The sequence below is a fragment of the Chiloscyllium plagiosum genome, unplaced genomic scaffold, assembly GCF_037043375.1.
Source record: "Chiloscyllium plagiosum isolate Xiang-an unplaced genomic scaffold, Cpla_swu_hap1 HiC_scaffold_16, whole genome shotgun sequence".
NCBI classification, from domain to species: domain Eukaryota; kingdom Metazoa; phylum Chordata; class Chondrichthyes; order Orectolobiformes; family Hemiscylliidae; genus Chiloscyllium; species Chiloscyllium plagiosum.
In genome coordinates this window covers 16655524-16673033 of record NW_028270154.1, presented here as the reverse complement: position 1 = coordinate 16673033, position 17510 = coordinate 16655524, and the positions used below count along the sequence as shown (strand labels likewise).

At 41.5% G+C, this 17510-nt stretch overlaps 1 protein-coding gene across 1 annotated transcript in view; it reads right to left on the bottom strand.

Moving 5' to 3' along the window:
• The window catches only part of LOC122556490 (uncharacterized), a 40254-nt gene that overhangs the window by 1650 nt on the left and 21094 nt on the right, over positions 1 to 17510 (bottom strand). Inside the window, exons 7-10 of the mRNA XM_087995168.1 lie at positions 13871 to 14132; positions 6472 to 6818; positions 6014 to 6283; positions 3646 to 3740 (exon numbers count right to left, since the gene is read on the bottom strand). Of these exons, the coding sequence (XP_087851294.1) occupies positions 3646 to 3740; positions 6014 to 6283; positions 6472 to 6818; positions 13871 to 14132 (974 nt within the window). The remainder of the gene's footprint in view (positions 1 to 3645; positions 3741 to 6013; positions 6284 to 6471; positions 6819 to 13870; positions 14133 to 17510) is intronic.

Sequence of the window (17510 nt, the reverse complement as noted above, 5' to 3'; positions counted from 1 at the left end):
AGGAATCCTATATCAGATATAGACAGGAGAGATTGAGTGAATCCTCAGAAGATTTTAAAGGCAGTAAGAGTATACTTAAGAGGGAAATCAGGACAGCAAAGAGGGGACATAAGATAGCTTTGGCAAATTGGGTTAAGGAGAATCCAAGGGGATTTTATAAATACAGTAAGGACAAAAGGGAACTGGGGAGAGAATAGGGTCCGTTAAAGATCAGCAAGGCAGCCTATGTGTGGAAGTGCAGGAGATGGGGGAGATACTAAACAATTATTTTGCATCAGTGTTTACTGTGAAGGAGGACGTCGAAGGTATAGAATGTGGGAAAATAAATGATAACATCTTGAAACATGTCCATATTACAGAGGAGGTGCTGCTGGATGTCTTTAAAATGATAAAAATGGATAAATTCCCAGGACCTGATCAGTTGTACTCTAGAACTCTGTGGGAAGCTTTGGAAGTGATTGCTGGGCACTTTGCTTAGATATTTGTATCATCGATAGTCACAGATGAGGTGCCAGAAGAAAGGAGGTTGGCTAATGTGATATCACTATTTAAGAAAGCTGGTAAGGAAAAGCCAGGGAACTATAGACCGGTGACCCACATCAGTGGTGGGCAAGTTGTTGGAGGGAATCCAGGATTTATATGTATTTAGAAAGGCAAGAACTGAACAGGGAAAGTCAGCATGGATTTGTGCATGGGAAATCATGTCTCTCGCACTTGATTGAGTTTTTTGAAGAAGTAACAAAGAGGATTGATGAGGGCAGAGTGGTGGATGTGATCTATATGGACATCAATAAGGCTTTCAAGAAGGTTCCCCATGAGAGACTGGTTAGCAAGGTTAAATCTTGTAGAATATAGGGAGAACTAGTCATTTGAATAGAGATCTGGCTCAAAGGTAAAAGACAGAAGGTGATGATGGAGGGTTGTTTTTCAGACTGGAGGTCTGTGACCAGTGATATGCCACAAGGATTGGTTCGGAGTCTATTATTTTTCGTCTTTATCTAACGATTTGGATGTGAGCACATGAGGTAGAGTTAGTAAGTTTGCAGGTGACACCAAAATTGGAAGTTTAGTGAACAGCGAAGAAGTTTACCTCAGATTACAACAGGATCTTGACCAGATGGGCTAATGGGCTGAGGAGTGGCAGATAGAGTTTAATTCAGATAAATGCAAGGTGCTGCATTTAGGGAAAGCAAATCTTAGGAGGACTTATACATTTAATGGTAAGCTCCTAGGGAGTGTTGTTGAACAAAGAGACCTTGAAATGAAGGTTTATAGTTCCTTGGAAGTAGAGTCACAGGTAGATGGAATAGTGAAGCAAGTGTTTGGTATGCTTTCCTTTATTGGTCAGAGTATTGAGTTGGGAAGTCATGTTGCAGCTGTGTAGGACATTGGTTAGATCACTTTTGGAATGTTGCTTGGAATTCTAATATCATTCCTATTGGAAGGATGTTGTGGAACTTGAAAGGGTTCAGAAAAGATTTACAAAGATGTTGCCAGGGTTAGAGGATTTGAGCTATAGGGAGAGGCAGAACAGGCTGGGGCTGTTTTCCCTGTAGCATTGGAGGCTGTGGAATGAAGTTGCCCCTTAGGCCCCTTTTATATCTTTCCCCTCTCGCCCTAAACCTAATCCTTCTCATTCTGGACTCCCTCACCCCAGGAAAAAAGACTTCGTCTATTTATCCTATCTATTCCCCTCATAATTTTATAAACCTCTATAAGGTCACCCCTCAGCCTCCAACGCTCCAGGCAAAATAGCCCCAGCCTATTCCACTTCTCCTGACACCTGAAATCCTCCAATCCTGGCAACATCCTTGTAAATCTTTTCTGAACCCTTTCAAGTTTCACAACATCCGTCCAATAGGAAGGAGACCAGAACTGCAAACAAAAGTGGCCTAACCAATGTCCTGTACAGCCTCAACATGACCTCAAAACTACTATACTGGGAATTACAGTCCAGTCAGTCTTACATCTGTGGTAAACAAGGTACTGGAAATGATCCTGAGAGATAGGATTTATGATTATTTGAAAAAACACAGTTTGATTAAAGATAGTAAGCATGGCTTTGTGAGGGGCAGGTCATGCTTCACAAGCCTTATTAAGTTATTTGAGGACGTGACATGACACGTTGATGAAGGTCAAGCAGTTGATGTGGTGAACATGGATTTCAGTCAGGCATTTGATAAGGTTCCCTATGGAAGGCTCAATCAGAGAGTTAGGTGGTATGGGATACAGGGAAATTTAGCTGTCTGGATACAGAATTGGCTGGCCAAAGGAAGACAGCGAGTGGTAGTGGATGGAAAGTATTCTACTTTAAGTTCAGTGGCCAGTGATGTCCTGCAGGGATCGGTTTTTGGGCCTCTGCTGTTTGTAGTTTTTATAAATGACTTGCCTGAAGAAGTGGAACGGTGGGTTAGTAAGTTTACCAATGATACAAATGTCATTGATTTTGTAGATAGTGTCCGGGGCTGTTGCACGATACATCATGACATTGCAGAGCTGAGCTAACAAGTGGCAGATGGAGTTCAACCTTGGTAAATGTGATGTGATTGATATTGGAAGGTTGAATTTGAATGCTGAATACAGAGTTAAAGACAGGATTCTTGGCAATTTGCAGGAACAATGAGAACTTGGGTCCACAGATACAGATCCCTCAAATTTGCCACCCAAGTTGATGGGATTGTTAAGAAAACATGTGGTGTTTTGGCTGTCATTAACAGGGGATGGAGTTTAAGAGCTATAAGGTTTTGCTGCAGCTCTATAAAACTGTGGTTAGACCACACTTGAAACATTGTGTCCACTTCTGGTCAGCTCATTATAGGAAGGATATAGAAGCTTTAGGAAGGGTGCAGAGGAGATTTACACTTGAGAGAAGGAAGGTGGTAATATCTTCAAAGACATTAGGCACATTTAAGCAACTGCTGGACAAGCACATGACGGAAGTAAATTGAGGGGTTTGTAGGTTAATTTGATCTGAAAGATAAAAGGTCAGCACTACATCAGGGGCTGAAGGGCCTGTACTGTGCTGTACTGTCTTATGTTCTATGTTCTAAATAACTGAATACTAATTAAATATCAAAATTAGATTCTGTTAAAAAGGCAAAATGGGCAACTAAATGATGCTGAAAATCACAAAGTAATGGAAACACTCAGGAGGTAAATAAGCATCTGTAAAGAGAGAACAAAATCATTGACCAGTTCCAATGAGGAGTATACTTTGGCAGTCACCCCTTGAAATGTTAACTCATTTCCACTCTCTCACTAATGTGTTTTGCATTTCTGTGTGTTCCATTTTCATTTGGAATATTGCATTCCTGTTATGAGCCAAATATTAATTAAGAAACAGACCAACCATTAAAACAATTCCTTCAAACCCCCATCACTCTTTCAGGCCTGTGGAAACGGGTAACCGTATGTACTACAAACAAGTTTTTACAAGTAAGATTATTCAGAATTTGTAGCAACACTGTTTTTTTAAAAAACGTATCATTGATACTCTGATTTAAAACATTAAAATTCACTAAGTTTACCTGCCTGTCATGTTTCAGGTCAAACATTTTACAAATACATAAAGTCACCTTGACATCTGTGCACTGGTTACTGAGAAAAGCAACAAGAAAATATTCTTTAGATGTTTACTGTACTTACTCGTTTCAAAGAGGTAATTAGTCCAATGGCAATGATCAGTTTAACAAGCAAGTATCCTGAAAATGCCAAGATCCAAGTGTCCATGCTTGATTTTCCTATTAAAGATATTGTTGACATTATAAGTCCAACTGCTATCTCTAAGCATTTAAACATTCTTGTCCATCACTTAGAGGCTTGTGACTTCCCTTGTCAACAATGATTTGGAGATGCTGGTGTTGGACTGGGGTATACAAAGTTAAAAATCACACAACACCAGGTTATAGTCCAACAGGTTTAATTGGAAGCACTAGCTTTCGGAGCGACGCTCCTTCATCAGGTGGTTGTGCTTTACCCTTGTCAACAAGATAGCACCAACAAAATTGGTGTCAATTGGAATCAGTGGGAAAGCTCTCACTGGCTGGAGTTGTACCTAACAGAGAAAAAGATGGCTGCGATTGAAAGTAAAGGCCTTGAAAGGCCTCTTAAGAAGCTTACATGGTTTCAGTAAGGAAACCTCTAATTCTTCTAAACTCCAATGAGTACCCAGTCACTCATAAGACAATCCTTCCATATAAGGGATCAATCTATCAAAACTGTTCTGGACTACCTCCAATGTCAGTATATCTTTCCTTACCTGAAAGGCTCTTTTGCTAATTCACTCTAGGGGTGTAGGCATCATTAGCATATTTCTAAGTCAGGATAATGAGTGGCTCTGAGGGGAACTTGTAGGTTGCCATGTATCTGGGTACCCTTGTCCTTCTATATGGAAGAGGTTGTGGCCTAAATCGTGGCCTAAAGTATTCAGAATATTCAAGATGTAACCTAACAGTTGCTTTGTGAAGTTTTGGCAAGACCTCCCTTTTTTATACTCCATTTTTCTTTGAAATAAAGGCCAACATTCAATTTGACTTTCAATGAACTTGGAAACCAGCTTTTTAAAATTCAGGCATGATGACCCTCAAACCGTTTTGTGCTATAGCTTTCCATAGTCTTTCTCCAAATAATACTCAGCTTCTCTAACCTTCCTACCAAAGTCTTTTCCATTTTACTACATTATATTCCATCTTCCAAGTTTTTTTTGTCAATTCAATAAACTTGTCTAAATCCTTCTGAGGATTCTAAATCTCCTCACCACTTGCTTCCCCACCTATTTTCATATTATCCATAAACTTAGCTACAGCACATTCACTTACCTCATCCAGGTCATTAAAATATATTATAATAATTGTGACTCCCCCCATTACTACAACTCCATCCTTTAATGACTAGCCAATCCTCTCTCTGTATTCATGTACCACCTTCAACACCATGGTTAGTAGTCGAACATCACAAAGTTTTTCGTCCATGAGAAAGGGCTGAAGCAAGATAAACAGCTCAGCAGTTTTGAAGAGTGGGCTATGTAGTGGCAGAAGTTCCATTGTTAAATAATTCAGCATCCACCCTCCCACCACTATCATTGCAGAACAGACAGATTTCATGTTGGTCAGTTTCTGTCTAACTTTTAGGGCAGAGGATTGGGCAATCTAACCCCACTGTGTCCATTTGAAATTAAAACATCATCAATCTACCATCACGGAGGAATTTCATCTTTCTCTGATCAGTTTTACTGAGAAATTCATGAACATATGTAAGAGTCTGTAATTCTATTCAGCATGTTTACATCCCAATGCTCAGGATTTCTGTTTGCCCAATGAAGAGGCATGCTCTCGCTCCCTCTCTTTCTTGTAGAGAACTGTTTCCACTTTGTACTATCAAAAGTCTTGGCATTAGCAGAAGTGTGTGGGCTACTATTTGCTTTTAATCTCATTGGTTCAACAGCAGCAATAACTTGCATTGATATAGTGCTGCTAATATAGTGAAATACTTCTAACACACTTTGTTGAAATTGAGACCAGGTTAAGAAACCCAAAACTTAGCCAAAGCAATAACTTTAAAGGAGGAGAGGAAGCTAGAGATTTTGAATACTTTTGGAAGTTAATTCTAGTGATCAAGTTTGATGTGAAGAATAGCAATGCCACATGTTATTGGGCAAAAGAAACGTAGGATGCAAAAGAATCCAGAATTTTAGAAACAGAAAGTTTGGGGAGGTTTTAGGGCCAGTGAAGGTTACAAAGAGAGAAGCTTGAGGTCTTGGCAAAATTTGAACACAATGCCAATTTTAAATTGGAGAATAAAACTGTGCCCACTCAATTGCACGTGGTTTAATTATCTACAAAGGTAAACTCTTAATAAGGCAGTTCAAAGCATAGCCTTATATCACCTTGCAGTTGTTACACAGGACATCTGCAATAATACAGTATGAAGGAATACATTTTGGTCAATTCCATGATAATTATGCAAAATGTTATAACAGTGCCACTTGTTATAAGGTTGAACTATAAACACTTACTCGTGATTTCTAGATTATATGGGATTGAAACTCTGGGGTTGTTTTGATCAAACAAAACACACATCCAGTGCCATTTACATCTGTCAGCTTTCTGAATAATCAGACTCAGAGATTTCTCTTCCCCATTTTGTCCAGTCAATGTTTTCTCCAAAACAGATTTTCCGTCGCTATTGATCCAAGCAAGTCTGATTGCTTCAGTGACATTAGAGACAGAGCAGGTCAGGGTAACGGAGTCTCCCTCAGTCACTGCATCAGAGGGTTCCGCTGTGACTGTATAGACAAGAAAATAATTTAGATAGTTGTTAAATGACCTCTTCAGACGTGTCATTACACACCTCTGGGGCGAGAGAGACATTAAACCAGGTCTGCTAGCTTGCAGGCAAGGATACGAGCCCAAGAGAAAATCATTTTAGAATCGAAATGATCATTGAAAACAGCAACAAAATTCTGTCTCTTACCTTTAACTGTGATTAGTGTAATGGTCACATGGTTTACTGAATCAACAATGAATGCATAAACTCCTGCATCATCAAACAGCACGGGGGCAATCTGCACAGAAATGGAGTCATGCCTCCAAAAGTAGTGTTGAATCGTGATTCGGTTCCCAAAGTATGTCCTGTTTAAATTGGCATGGTGTGATGTATTAAAGGAAGCAATCTGTCTGTCTTGATTTGGATAATGATGTGACATCCAAACCCAGGCAAAATGATGGTATCTCCAAAAAATTATATCAGAAACCAGATGAAATTCACTGTAACTTGTACTTGATCGATAACGTGTGTCAATAATTGAAGCATGATAATACCTTCCTGTCATGGGAAAAGAAGATTTTGATTAGGAAGTAATTGTTACGATGATTACAGTGAATTAAGAGTTCAGTTCGTAAAATGACTTAAATACAGTCATTAATTATTTAAGTGGGCCTCAGATGTAACCAACTTAAATAATTAATGCTTAGGATAAAGGCATGCATTCTTACATGATCTCAGTTAGAATATAGCAACTGTGCAAATGAAGTGTTCTTGACTCATGGTCTAAACTCATAAAAATGGGACAGCATTGAAACAGTGTTCAAGTGGAATCCCTATAGTGTGGAAGGTGATTCAGCCCAACAAATCTCCAAAGAGCATCCCACCCAGACTCAACCCATCTCTGTAACCCTGCATCTTCCCTGGCTTATCCACCTAACCTACAGATCCCTGGACACTATGGACAATTCAGCATGGCTGTGGGAGGAAACTAAAATACCAAGAGGAAACCCACACAGACACAGTGCAAACAGATAGTCATCTGAGGCTAGAATTGAACCAAGGTTGGTGGTACTTTGAGGTAGCAGTGCTAACCACTATGCCACCCCATCTATACTGTCAAGTCTACTCCAACCATCAATGTGTTCACAGCTGTTCCCTTATCTCAATGCTATATTCCTACTTTTTCCTCATAACTCTCATTGCCTTTAAAATCTCAAAATTTACTTATCTGTTTCTAAAATACATTCAGTGACTTGGCCTCCACAGTCTCAAAAGGTATTCCAAAGATTCACTACCCTTTGAACGAAGAAATGTTTCCTCATCTCAGTCCTAAATGGCCTACCACAGGCTGCTCAAGACTCCTGACAAGGGAAAAAAATTCTCCCTGCATGCAGTCTGTCCCGCCCTGTTGAAATTGTACATATTTTATCCTTCTAAACCCTCGTGAATATCGAACCAGTTGGAAGAATCTCTCCTTATCAGCCAGTGCTATTATCCCTGGAATCAGTCTAGTGAACCTAAATTGCATTCCCTCTATGGCAAGTACATCCTTTCTTTGATAAGGAAGCCAAAGCTGCACACAGTACTCCAGGTGTGGTCTCACCAAGGCCCAGTAAGACATGTTTATTTCTGAACTCAAATCCTTCCTAATTGCTTGCTGCACCAACATGTCTACTTTCATTGATTGGTGTACAAAGACACCCAATCCTTTTCTGTATACACATCTTCCCAATATATCATCATTTAAATAATACGTTACCTTTCTGTTTTGCTCACAAAAATGTATAAATTTTCATTTCGCTACATTGTATTGCATCTGCCTTGTTTCTGCCCACTCACCCAATTTGTCTCGCCTCCTTGCATTCTCATAATCCTTGTCCAGTTTTGTGTTGTCAACAATTTGGAAATAGTGCATTTGGTTCTCTTACCCAGGTCATTTATACATATCATGAATAGCTGGGGGCCAAGCTTTGATCTTGCAGTCGCCCACCAGTCACTATCTCCCACACAAAGAGAAAGCATATTTCCACTCCGTCTTTCCTGTCTCTTAACTACACCCTGGTTGAGCCACCTTTCCTTTTTATTGTGCTAGACTGGAACAAATAGTTTTTATAGTAGTGTACATATTTGTCAAATATTAATCATTGCCTATCCACCGCAACCCAATAAGGTGCTCCAATCCATCCATGCCAATTTGCACACAAAGCAACATAGTTCCTTTTATTTAGATTCAGGATCCTAGTTTTTTTTATTTGACAATGTCATCAAGTCAGCTTCATGAACCCAATGCTCTGACGGATTAGCGTTAGAATGTTCTGATGAAGAGTAACTGAACTCAAAATGTTAGCTCCACTTTCTCCAGACAGATCCGTTAAGTTTAGTCACCAAATTCTGATTAAATTTGCCATTTTAACCTTATAAATTCCCTTCGCTATATTTTTGCACAGTTGCTCATTTGTTTTCCCCCCCTTTGTTTTCTGTCTTTCACTCCTACTCTTACTTCTTAGATTTATTTTTATTTATACCCTTGTTTCTATCTTCCCTTTCCGCTTAGGTTTTCAATTCTGTTCCATTCTTCTATAAACATCCCAAGTATTCCCCCAGGCAGATGAAGATAACTCCCCTCTCTGCCATTAAGAATAAAGTGTGAATATGTTAAAATGGCAAAATCTTTTAGTAGGGGAGCTATTATCAGGTAAAACTTCAAGGGAGTGGCTTTCTGGGAAAGAAGGCATCAAGAAGTTAAGTTCTTAGATCTTTCTTGAGGTTTTCTTTTTGCCATAATGGTGTCAGTTTACATTCAAACCTGAGAAGAATATTGTGGGTCTTCTATCTTTGCTCTTCCCTAACCTCCAATTCCCAATCACAGACAAAATCTCCATTCTGACAGGGCATTGACCCCTCCATTCTTCCTTTGTGGAAATGTCAGCCTAAACTTCACTAATCAGGACAGATCACCCAGATTGTGTCAGATCACACTGTTCACAGACTGATCACTGTCACATCTATGTGTCAAAGCCCAAAGTACGACATACAGGAGACAGAGAGAGAGAGAGAACCTGCAGTTACCACCTTTGCTGTTTGACTTCGTGTATCACTGGACATCAGAGTGCATCTGGGAAAATTAATAAACAGCGAAATTCACAACTAATCTTTGGGCGAAGTTAACAGCACAGAATCAGATAAGTTAATTGTTGTTTTAAGTCTGTCCAAGAGAAAGGCTGCAGTAGTGGGTACAATGGATTCTTTCTTGATTATATGTTTTTGGAGATAAATCTCTTGATTAAACTTAAAATATAAGCCACAGCTATTAATTTAACTGGGGCAGTGTTTGTAGAGGAATAAGACGGTGTAATTTTCTGGGTCTGTAGATTGTGAAGGAGCAAAAATGGCCTTTGCAGTGATATGTACTTCTTGTCAGATGTGGGAGTTTAAAGAGAGTTTAAGGGTTATTGCGGATTATATCTGCCATAAATTCTGTTGGATGCGAATCTTATCAGATCGAGTGGATCGGTTGGAGAGACAGGTAGAAGCAATGATGAATTTGCAACAGCAACAGTATGTGATGGATAGCAGTTATAGGAAGGGGGGTGGGGGGGTAAAGTCTCAGATACAGTCACATAGATGGGTTAACTCCAGGAATGGTAAGAGAGGTAGGCAGCTAGTGCAGGAGTCTTTTGTGGATATACCCATTTCAAACAGGTATACTGTTTTAGAAAATGTAGGGGGTGATGGATTCTCAAGTGAACATAGCACGAACAGCCAGGTTTCTGGTATTGAGACTGGCTCTAATGCAATGAAGGATATGCCGGCTTCCAAGAGATCAATTGTGTAAGGGGATTCTGTAGTCCGAGGTACAGACAGATGTTTCTGTGACCAGCAGAGAAAAAACAGAATGGTGTGTTGTTTCCCTGGTGCCAGGATCAAGGATGTCTCAGAGAGGGTGCAGAATGTTCTCACAGGGGAGAGGGGCCAGCAGGAGGTCATTGTCCACATTGGAACCAATGATATAGGAAGGGCAAAGGTTGAGACTCTGAAGGGAGATTACAGAGAGTTAAGCAGAAATTTAAAAAGGAGGTCCTCAAGGGTAGTAACATCTGGATCACTCCCAGTGCTACAAGCTAGTGAGGGCAGGAATAGGAGGATAGAGCAGAAGAATGCATGGCTGAGGCGCTGGTGTATGGGAGAAGGATTCACATTTTTGGACTATTGGAATCTCTTTTGGGGTAGAAGTGACCTGTACAAGAAGGACAGATTGCACCTAAATTGGAAGGGGACTAATATACTGGCAGGGAAATTTGCTAGAACTGCTTGGGAGGATTTAAACTAGTAAGGTGCGGGGGGGGGGGGTGGGACCCAGGGAGATAGTGAGGAAAGAGATTGATCTGAGATGGGTACAGCTGAGAACAGAAGTGAGTCAAACTGTCAGGGCAGGCAGGGACAAGGTAGGACTAATAAATTAAACTGCATTTATTTCAATGCAAGGGGCCTAACAGGGAAGGCAGATGAACTCAGGAGATAGTTAGGAACTTAGGACTGGGATATCATAGCAATTACGGAAACATGGCTCAGGGAGGAGCAGGACTGGTAGCTTAATGTTCCAGGAGACAAAGGCTACAGGAAGGATAGAAAGGGAGGCAAAAGAGGAGGGGGAGTGGTATTTTTGATAAGGGATAGCATTACGGCCGTGCTGAGGGAGGATATTCCCGGAAATATATCCAGGGAAGTTATTTGGGTGGAACTGGGAAATAAGAAAGGGATGATCACCTTGTGGGAATTGTATTATAGACCCCCCCAATAGTCAGAGGGAAATTGAGAAACAAACTTGTAACGAGATCGCAGTTATCTGTAAGAATAATAGGGTAGTTATGGTAGGGGATTTTAACTTTCCAAACATCGACTGGGACTGCCATAGTGTTAAAGGTTTAGATGGAGAGGAATTTCTTAAGTGTACAAGATAATTTTCTGATTCAGTATGTGGATGTACCTACTAAAGAAGGTGCAAAACTTGATCTACTCTTGGGAAATAAGGTAGGGCAAGTGACTGAGGTGTCAGTGGGGGAGCACTTTGGGGCCAGCGACCATAATTCTATTTGTTTTAAAATAGTGATGGAAAAGGATAGACCAGATCTAAAAGTTGAAGTTCTAAATTGGAGAAAGGCCAATTTTGACGGTATTAGGCAAGAACTTTCGAAAGCTAATTGGAGGCAGATGTTCGCTGGAAAATGGGAAGCCTTCAGAAATGAGAGAACAAGAATCCAGAGAAAGTATATTCCTGCCAGGGTGAAAAGGAAGGCTGGTAGGTATAGGGAATGCTGGATGTCTAAAGAAATTGAGGGATTGGTTAGGAAAAAGAAGGAAGCATATGTCAGGTATAGACAGGATAGATCAAGTGAATCCTTAGAGTATAAAGAAAGTAGGAATATACTTAAGAGGGAAATCAGGAGGGCAAAACAGGGACATGAGAGAGCTTTGGCAAAAAGAATTAAGGAGAATCCAAAGGGTTTTTACAAATATGTTAAGGACAAAAGGGTAACTAGGGAGAGAATAGGGCCCCTCAAAGATCAGCAAGACGGACTTTGTGTGGAGCCACAGAAAATGGGGGAGATACTAAATGAATATTTTGCATCAGTATTTACTGTGGAAAAGGATATGGAAGATATAGACTGTCGGGAAATAGATGGTGACATCTTGCAAAATGTCAAGATTACAGAGGAGGAAGTGCTAGATATCTTGAAATGGTTAAAGGTCCCCAGGACCTGATCAGGTGTACCCGAGAACTCTGTGGGAAGCTAGAGAAGTGATTGCTGGGCCTCTTGCTGAGATATTTGTATCATCAATAGTCACAGGTGAGGTGCCAGAAGACTGGAGGTTGGCAAATGTGGTGCCACTGTTAAAGAAGGGCGGTAAAGACAAGCCAGGGAACTATAGACCGTTGAGCCTGACCTCAGTGGTGGGCAAGTTGTTGGAGGGAATCCTGAGGGACAGGATGTACATGTATTTGGAAAGGCAAGGACTGATTAAGGATAGTCAACATGGTTTTGTGTGTGGGAAATCATGTCTCACAAACTTGTTTGAGTTTTATGAAGAAGTAACAAAGAAGATTGATGAGGGCAGAGCAGTAGATGTGATATATATGGACTTCAGTAAGGCGTTCGACAAGGTTCCCCATGGGAGACTGATTAGCAAGGTTAGATCTCATGGAATACAGGGAGAACCAGCCATTTGGATACAGAACTGGCTCAAAGGTAGAAGACAGACGGTGATGGTGGATGGTTGTTTTTCAGACTGGAGGCCTGTGACCAGTGGAGTGCCACAGGGATCAGTGCTGGGTCCTCTACATTTTGTCATTTACATAAATGATTTGGATGTGAGCATAAGAGGTACAGTTTGTAAGTTTGCAGATGACACCAAAATTGGAGGTGTAGTGGACAGCGAAGAGGGTTACCTCAGATTACAACAGGATCTGGACCAGATGGGCCAATGGGCTGAGAAATGGCAGATGGAGTTTAATTCAGATAACTGTGAGGTGCTGCATTTTGGGAAAGCAAATTTTAGCAGGACTTATACACTTAATGGTAAGGTCCTCGGGAGTGTTGCTGAACAAAGAGACCTTGGAGTGCAGGTTCATAGCTCCTTGAAAGTGGAGTGGCAGGTAGATAGGATAGTGACAAAGGCGTTTGGTATGCTTTCCTTTATTGGTCAGAGTATTAAGTACAGGAGTTGGGAGGTCATGTTGCGGCTGTACAGGGACAGAACATTGGTCACGCTACTGTTGGAATATTGTGTGCAATTATGGTGTCCTTCCTATCGGAAAGATGTTGTGAAACTTGAAAGGGTTCAGAAAAGATCTACAAGGATGTTGCCAGGATTGGAGGATCTGAGCTACAGGGAGAGGCTGAGCAGGCTGGAGCATCGGAGGCTGAGGGGTGACCTTATAGAGGTTTACAAAATTATGAGGGGCATGGATAGGATAAATAGACAAACTCTTTCCCTGGGATCAGGGAGTCCAGAATTAGAGGGCATAGGTTTAGGGTGAGAGGGGAAAGATATAAAAGGGACCTAAGGGGCAACTTTTTCACGCAGAGGGTGGTACGTGTATGGAATGAGCTGCCAGAGGATGTTGTGAAGACTGGTACAATTGCAACATTTAAGAGACATTTGGATGGGTATATGAATAGGAAGGGTTTGGAGGGATATGGGCCAGGTGCTGGCAGGTGGGACTAGATTGGGTTGGGATATCTGGTCGGCATGGACGGGTTGGTCCAAAGGGTCTGTTTCCATGCTGTACATCTCTATGACTCTCTGACTCTATGACATTGGTACACAATTCTATATAAAAATCTAAAAGGAACTTCAAACAATGCTCAAACAGAAAGAGGCAAGATAAAACAGACTGAATCAATTTGAAAACATTAACTGGATTCCCATTCCCTATCATTTTGGATCTGATGCCATTTGCACTTCAATTCACAAATTAAACTTCGGATGCCTACTGAATCCACAATCTACAGTAAAATCCCTGTTACAGCTATTGATTTCACTGCTGGCCTGGTAACACTTGGACACAATTTTTTTTAAATTCCACTCCGATATAGATTTGGACTTGCCTGGATACAGATGTATGGCCGCAGTAATTACAGTAGCATCATTTTCCTGCACTTCACATGTGAATGAATTTCTTTCAATATTTCTGATGATCAGATAGACACTGTCATTCAGTCGAATCTCATCAGTGTTGTTCCCCCTGTTATGCCAAAATGGATCTCTTTGTTTCCAGTGGAGACTCAATGTATCTGAGAATCTGGAGATGGTGCAATTGAGGGTGATGTCGCTGCCCGCTACAAGCCTCCATGAAATGGTCCCAACTGTAAAAATAAAGATGCGAGCTGCGGCAGTGATTGATAAATTGAACTTTCTCTGAAACATATTCACAGTTCTTTTTCCAAAGTTGGCAATTGTTAAGATGCATTATTCAGGACACAACTCAATAACAACAAAAACATTCAGTAGCAATAAAAAAAGTAGGATCAGAAGCGGGCAATAAAAATGCTCCTCTATTCAGTAAAATCACGGCTGTATTTTTATATCACCTCCACTTTCCAAGCAAATCCTCATATCCATTCATTTTCTGTGTCCAAACATAACCTTGTGATTAGGATAAAAGTTAGTGAGTTGCCAAATAAAGGGGGATTAGATTAGATTAGATTAGATTAGATTAGATTAGATTAGATTAGATTAGATTAGATTAGATTAGATTAGATTACTTACAGTGTGGAAACAGGCCCTTCGGCCCAACAAGTCCACACCGACCCGCCAAAGCGCAACCCACCCATACCCCTACATTTACCCCTTTAACCTAACACTACGGGCAATTTAGCATGGCCAATTCACCTGACCCGCACATCTTTGTGGCTGTGGGAGGAAACCGGAGCACCCGGAGGAAACCCACGCAGACACGGGGAGAATGTGCAAACTCCACACAGTCAGTCGCCTGAGTCGGGAATTGAACCCAGGTCTCTGGCGCTGTGAGGCAGCAGTGCTAACCACTGTGCCACTGTGCCGCCCACTGTGCCACCGTGCCGCCCACAGTGACACAGTGCTTTAAATGCTTTATTAACTGCATATCTCATCTCATTAAATATTCAACTTCCGATCTTAGCAAATGCCTCAAACATGCCATCTCAACATGAAATCAGAGTGGTACATGGACACTGGCTGCAAACAGCCTCCAAGCAAACATCACTCAGGCATGATCCATGGATACCATGTCCATGGACTTTGGCATCCAAGATTTGCCAATCCCTCAGGATCCTCTTGGTTTCAATGTATCCACTTATGGGATGCTTAGGAAGCACAGGGAGAAAGTGAGGACTGCAGATGCTGGAGTACCAGAGTTGAAAAATGTGGTGCTGGAAAAACACAGCAGGCCAGGCAGCATCCGAGGAGCAGGAGAATCGATGTTTTGGGCATAAGCCCTTCTTCAGGAATGGGTCATGACAAAGCTTCCTGCCCTTGTGTCTGCACCAAATGTCAAGGCAAGACAGAAGAATTATGAGTCTCATAACCCTGGCTGAGCGGGCAAAGTGCAAAAAAGAGAGGCATGGCAATACAAGACAGGAATACTCTGAACATCAAAGTGAGTGAACGCTATGACAGCAAGGAAAGAAGCAGTGATGTAGCCTTGTCCAGTCCATGAACTGGGTGTGTGTCCCTGAGCATACGGTGTCCTTGCTACAGCATTGCAATGATAATTGTTGGTGTGACCCAAGGTGTAGCATTGAAGTGCAGAAGCATCCTGTACATGGAACAGAGATGTACCATGCAAGTTCTTAGGGATTGGCATATATTGGAATGCCAATACCTGTGGATGGTGGTGAGCATGACGCCAATGCCCATGGAGTGCACTCTGAGATGTTGGTAGCTGGTGTCCAACACGGAGGCTGTACAGAATAAACTGCAAACTAAATTCGCCAGGTACCAATTCTGATTTCTATGCTGAGTTTTTGTGACATTTAGTTTGTTTGGCAAATTTGATAAGATAGAAAGCTGAGGCAGGTAGGGCAGTTAAAAAAAAAAGCAATAATCCCCCATTAATGGGCAACTCGCTGTTGCCTAGCAAGAACCTCACCATGCTCTATGTGAACCGCATAAAAGTTTTCAAGAGTTGCTTCTGACATGGAGAAAGGTCAGACTGGACTTACCATCCAATTCTACCATAAATGTGCATTCTAGCTCCTAATCTTCATTCCCTCGGCAAGAATCAAGTATACTCTTAACCTGCTCAAAGCAACAGTTCCTCGATTAACAAAAACATCAAAGAAATTGCTGGAGAAACTAAGCAGGTCTGACTGCATCAAGGAGGAGAAAGCAGAGTTAATGTTTTGGGCCCAGTGACTCTTCTTCAGAACTGATTGTTATTTGTTAAAGGTAAATGATAAGTAGAGATGGAGCCCAGAGAAAGAAAACACCAGCTCAGCAGTGAAAAGACTGGATAAAAGTCAGCCTGGCGCGAGTCAATACCTGTTAATGGGAACCATTAGTAGCTGACAATGAGATGGTTGTGGTAGCAGCCCATGTGATGACAGGTCCTGGGGTGGAGGGGTGGGTGAAGGACATGGAAAGCCTAAAAGTTTTGAACTTAATATTAAGTCCTGAAGGCTGCAGGGTCCCCAAGTAGAAAATGAGATGCTGTTCTTGCAACTCATGCTGAACTTCACTGGAGCATTGTAGCAAGCTCAAGACAGAGACATTAGCCAGAGAACATGTTGGTGTGTTGAAATGGCAGGTAACCAGAAATTCAGAGTCGTTCTTGTGGACAGAACATAGACTGGGAGACCACATTGTAGAACATTTATGTCTTGATTCTCCAATGTAGAGGAGATCACATTGTGAACAGCACATACAGTAGACTGCACTAAGTGAAGTACAGATAAAAGGCTGCTTCACCTGGAAGATATGTCTGGGGCCTTGAATAGTGAGAAGGGAAGAAGTAAACATGAAGGTGTCACACCGTATACGATTGCAGGGGAAGGTCCCATGGGTATATGGGAAGGTGTTGCGTGTGAGGGAGGAGCGGACCCAGAGGGATTGGTGTTTACAGAAGGCTAACAAGGTAGGGGAGGGGAATATATGTCTGGTGGTGGCATCCCACTGCAAGTGCTGGAAATGGTGGCTTATGATCCTTTGGAATGGATGCTGGTGGAGGGCAAAAGAGGACCGGGGTCTTTATTGACAATGAAGGTGGGCAGAGAAGGAGTGAAGGTAGAAGTGTGGGAGATGGGTGCGTCACAGCTGAGGGCTTGTCACTGCCAGACCTGCTAAATTTCTGTTTTCGTTTCAAATTTCCAATATCTGCAGTTCTTTGGGGTCTTTTTTTGTTTAGATGTCATCAATCAATCCCTCATATCTAGAATTAGGTTTTATTGTTCCATGTACTCAAGTACAGAAGTACAGGAGTACAGTGAAAAGTTTACAACATCACCTCTCATGGTGCCATCTTAGGTACAAAGTACCTTGGTACAAATCTTAGATGCAAAAAGAGGAATAAAGAAGGAAAAAAGTTGCATTACCTTACACTGCTTCATTGTATACATTAGAAATAAGACATAGTTAAAAGGATAAACATTACAGTCAAATAAACAGATTACAGATAAAGATTACATTGCAATAGCTCAGCGCAGGATCTTCCATATGTGGTCTGACTGCCTCACAAGCCACTGATCACCCATGCCTCACCCAGACAG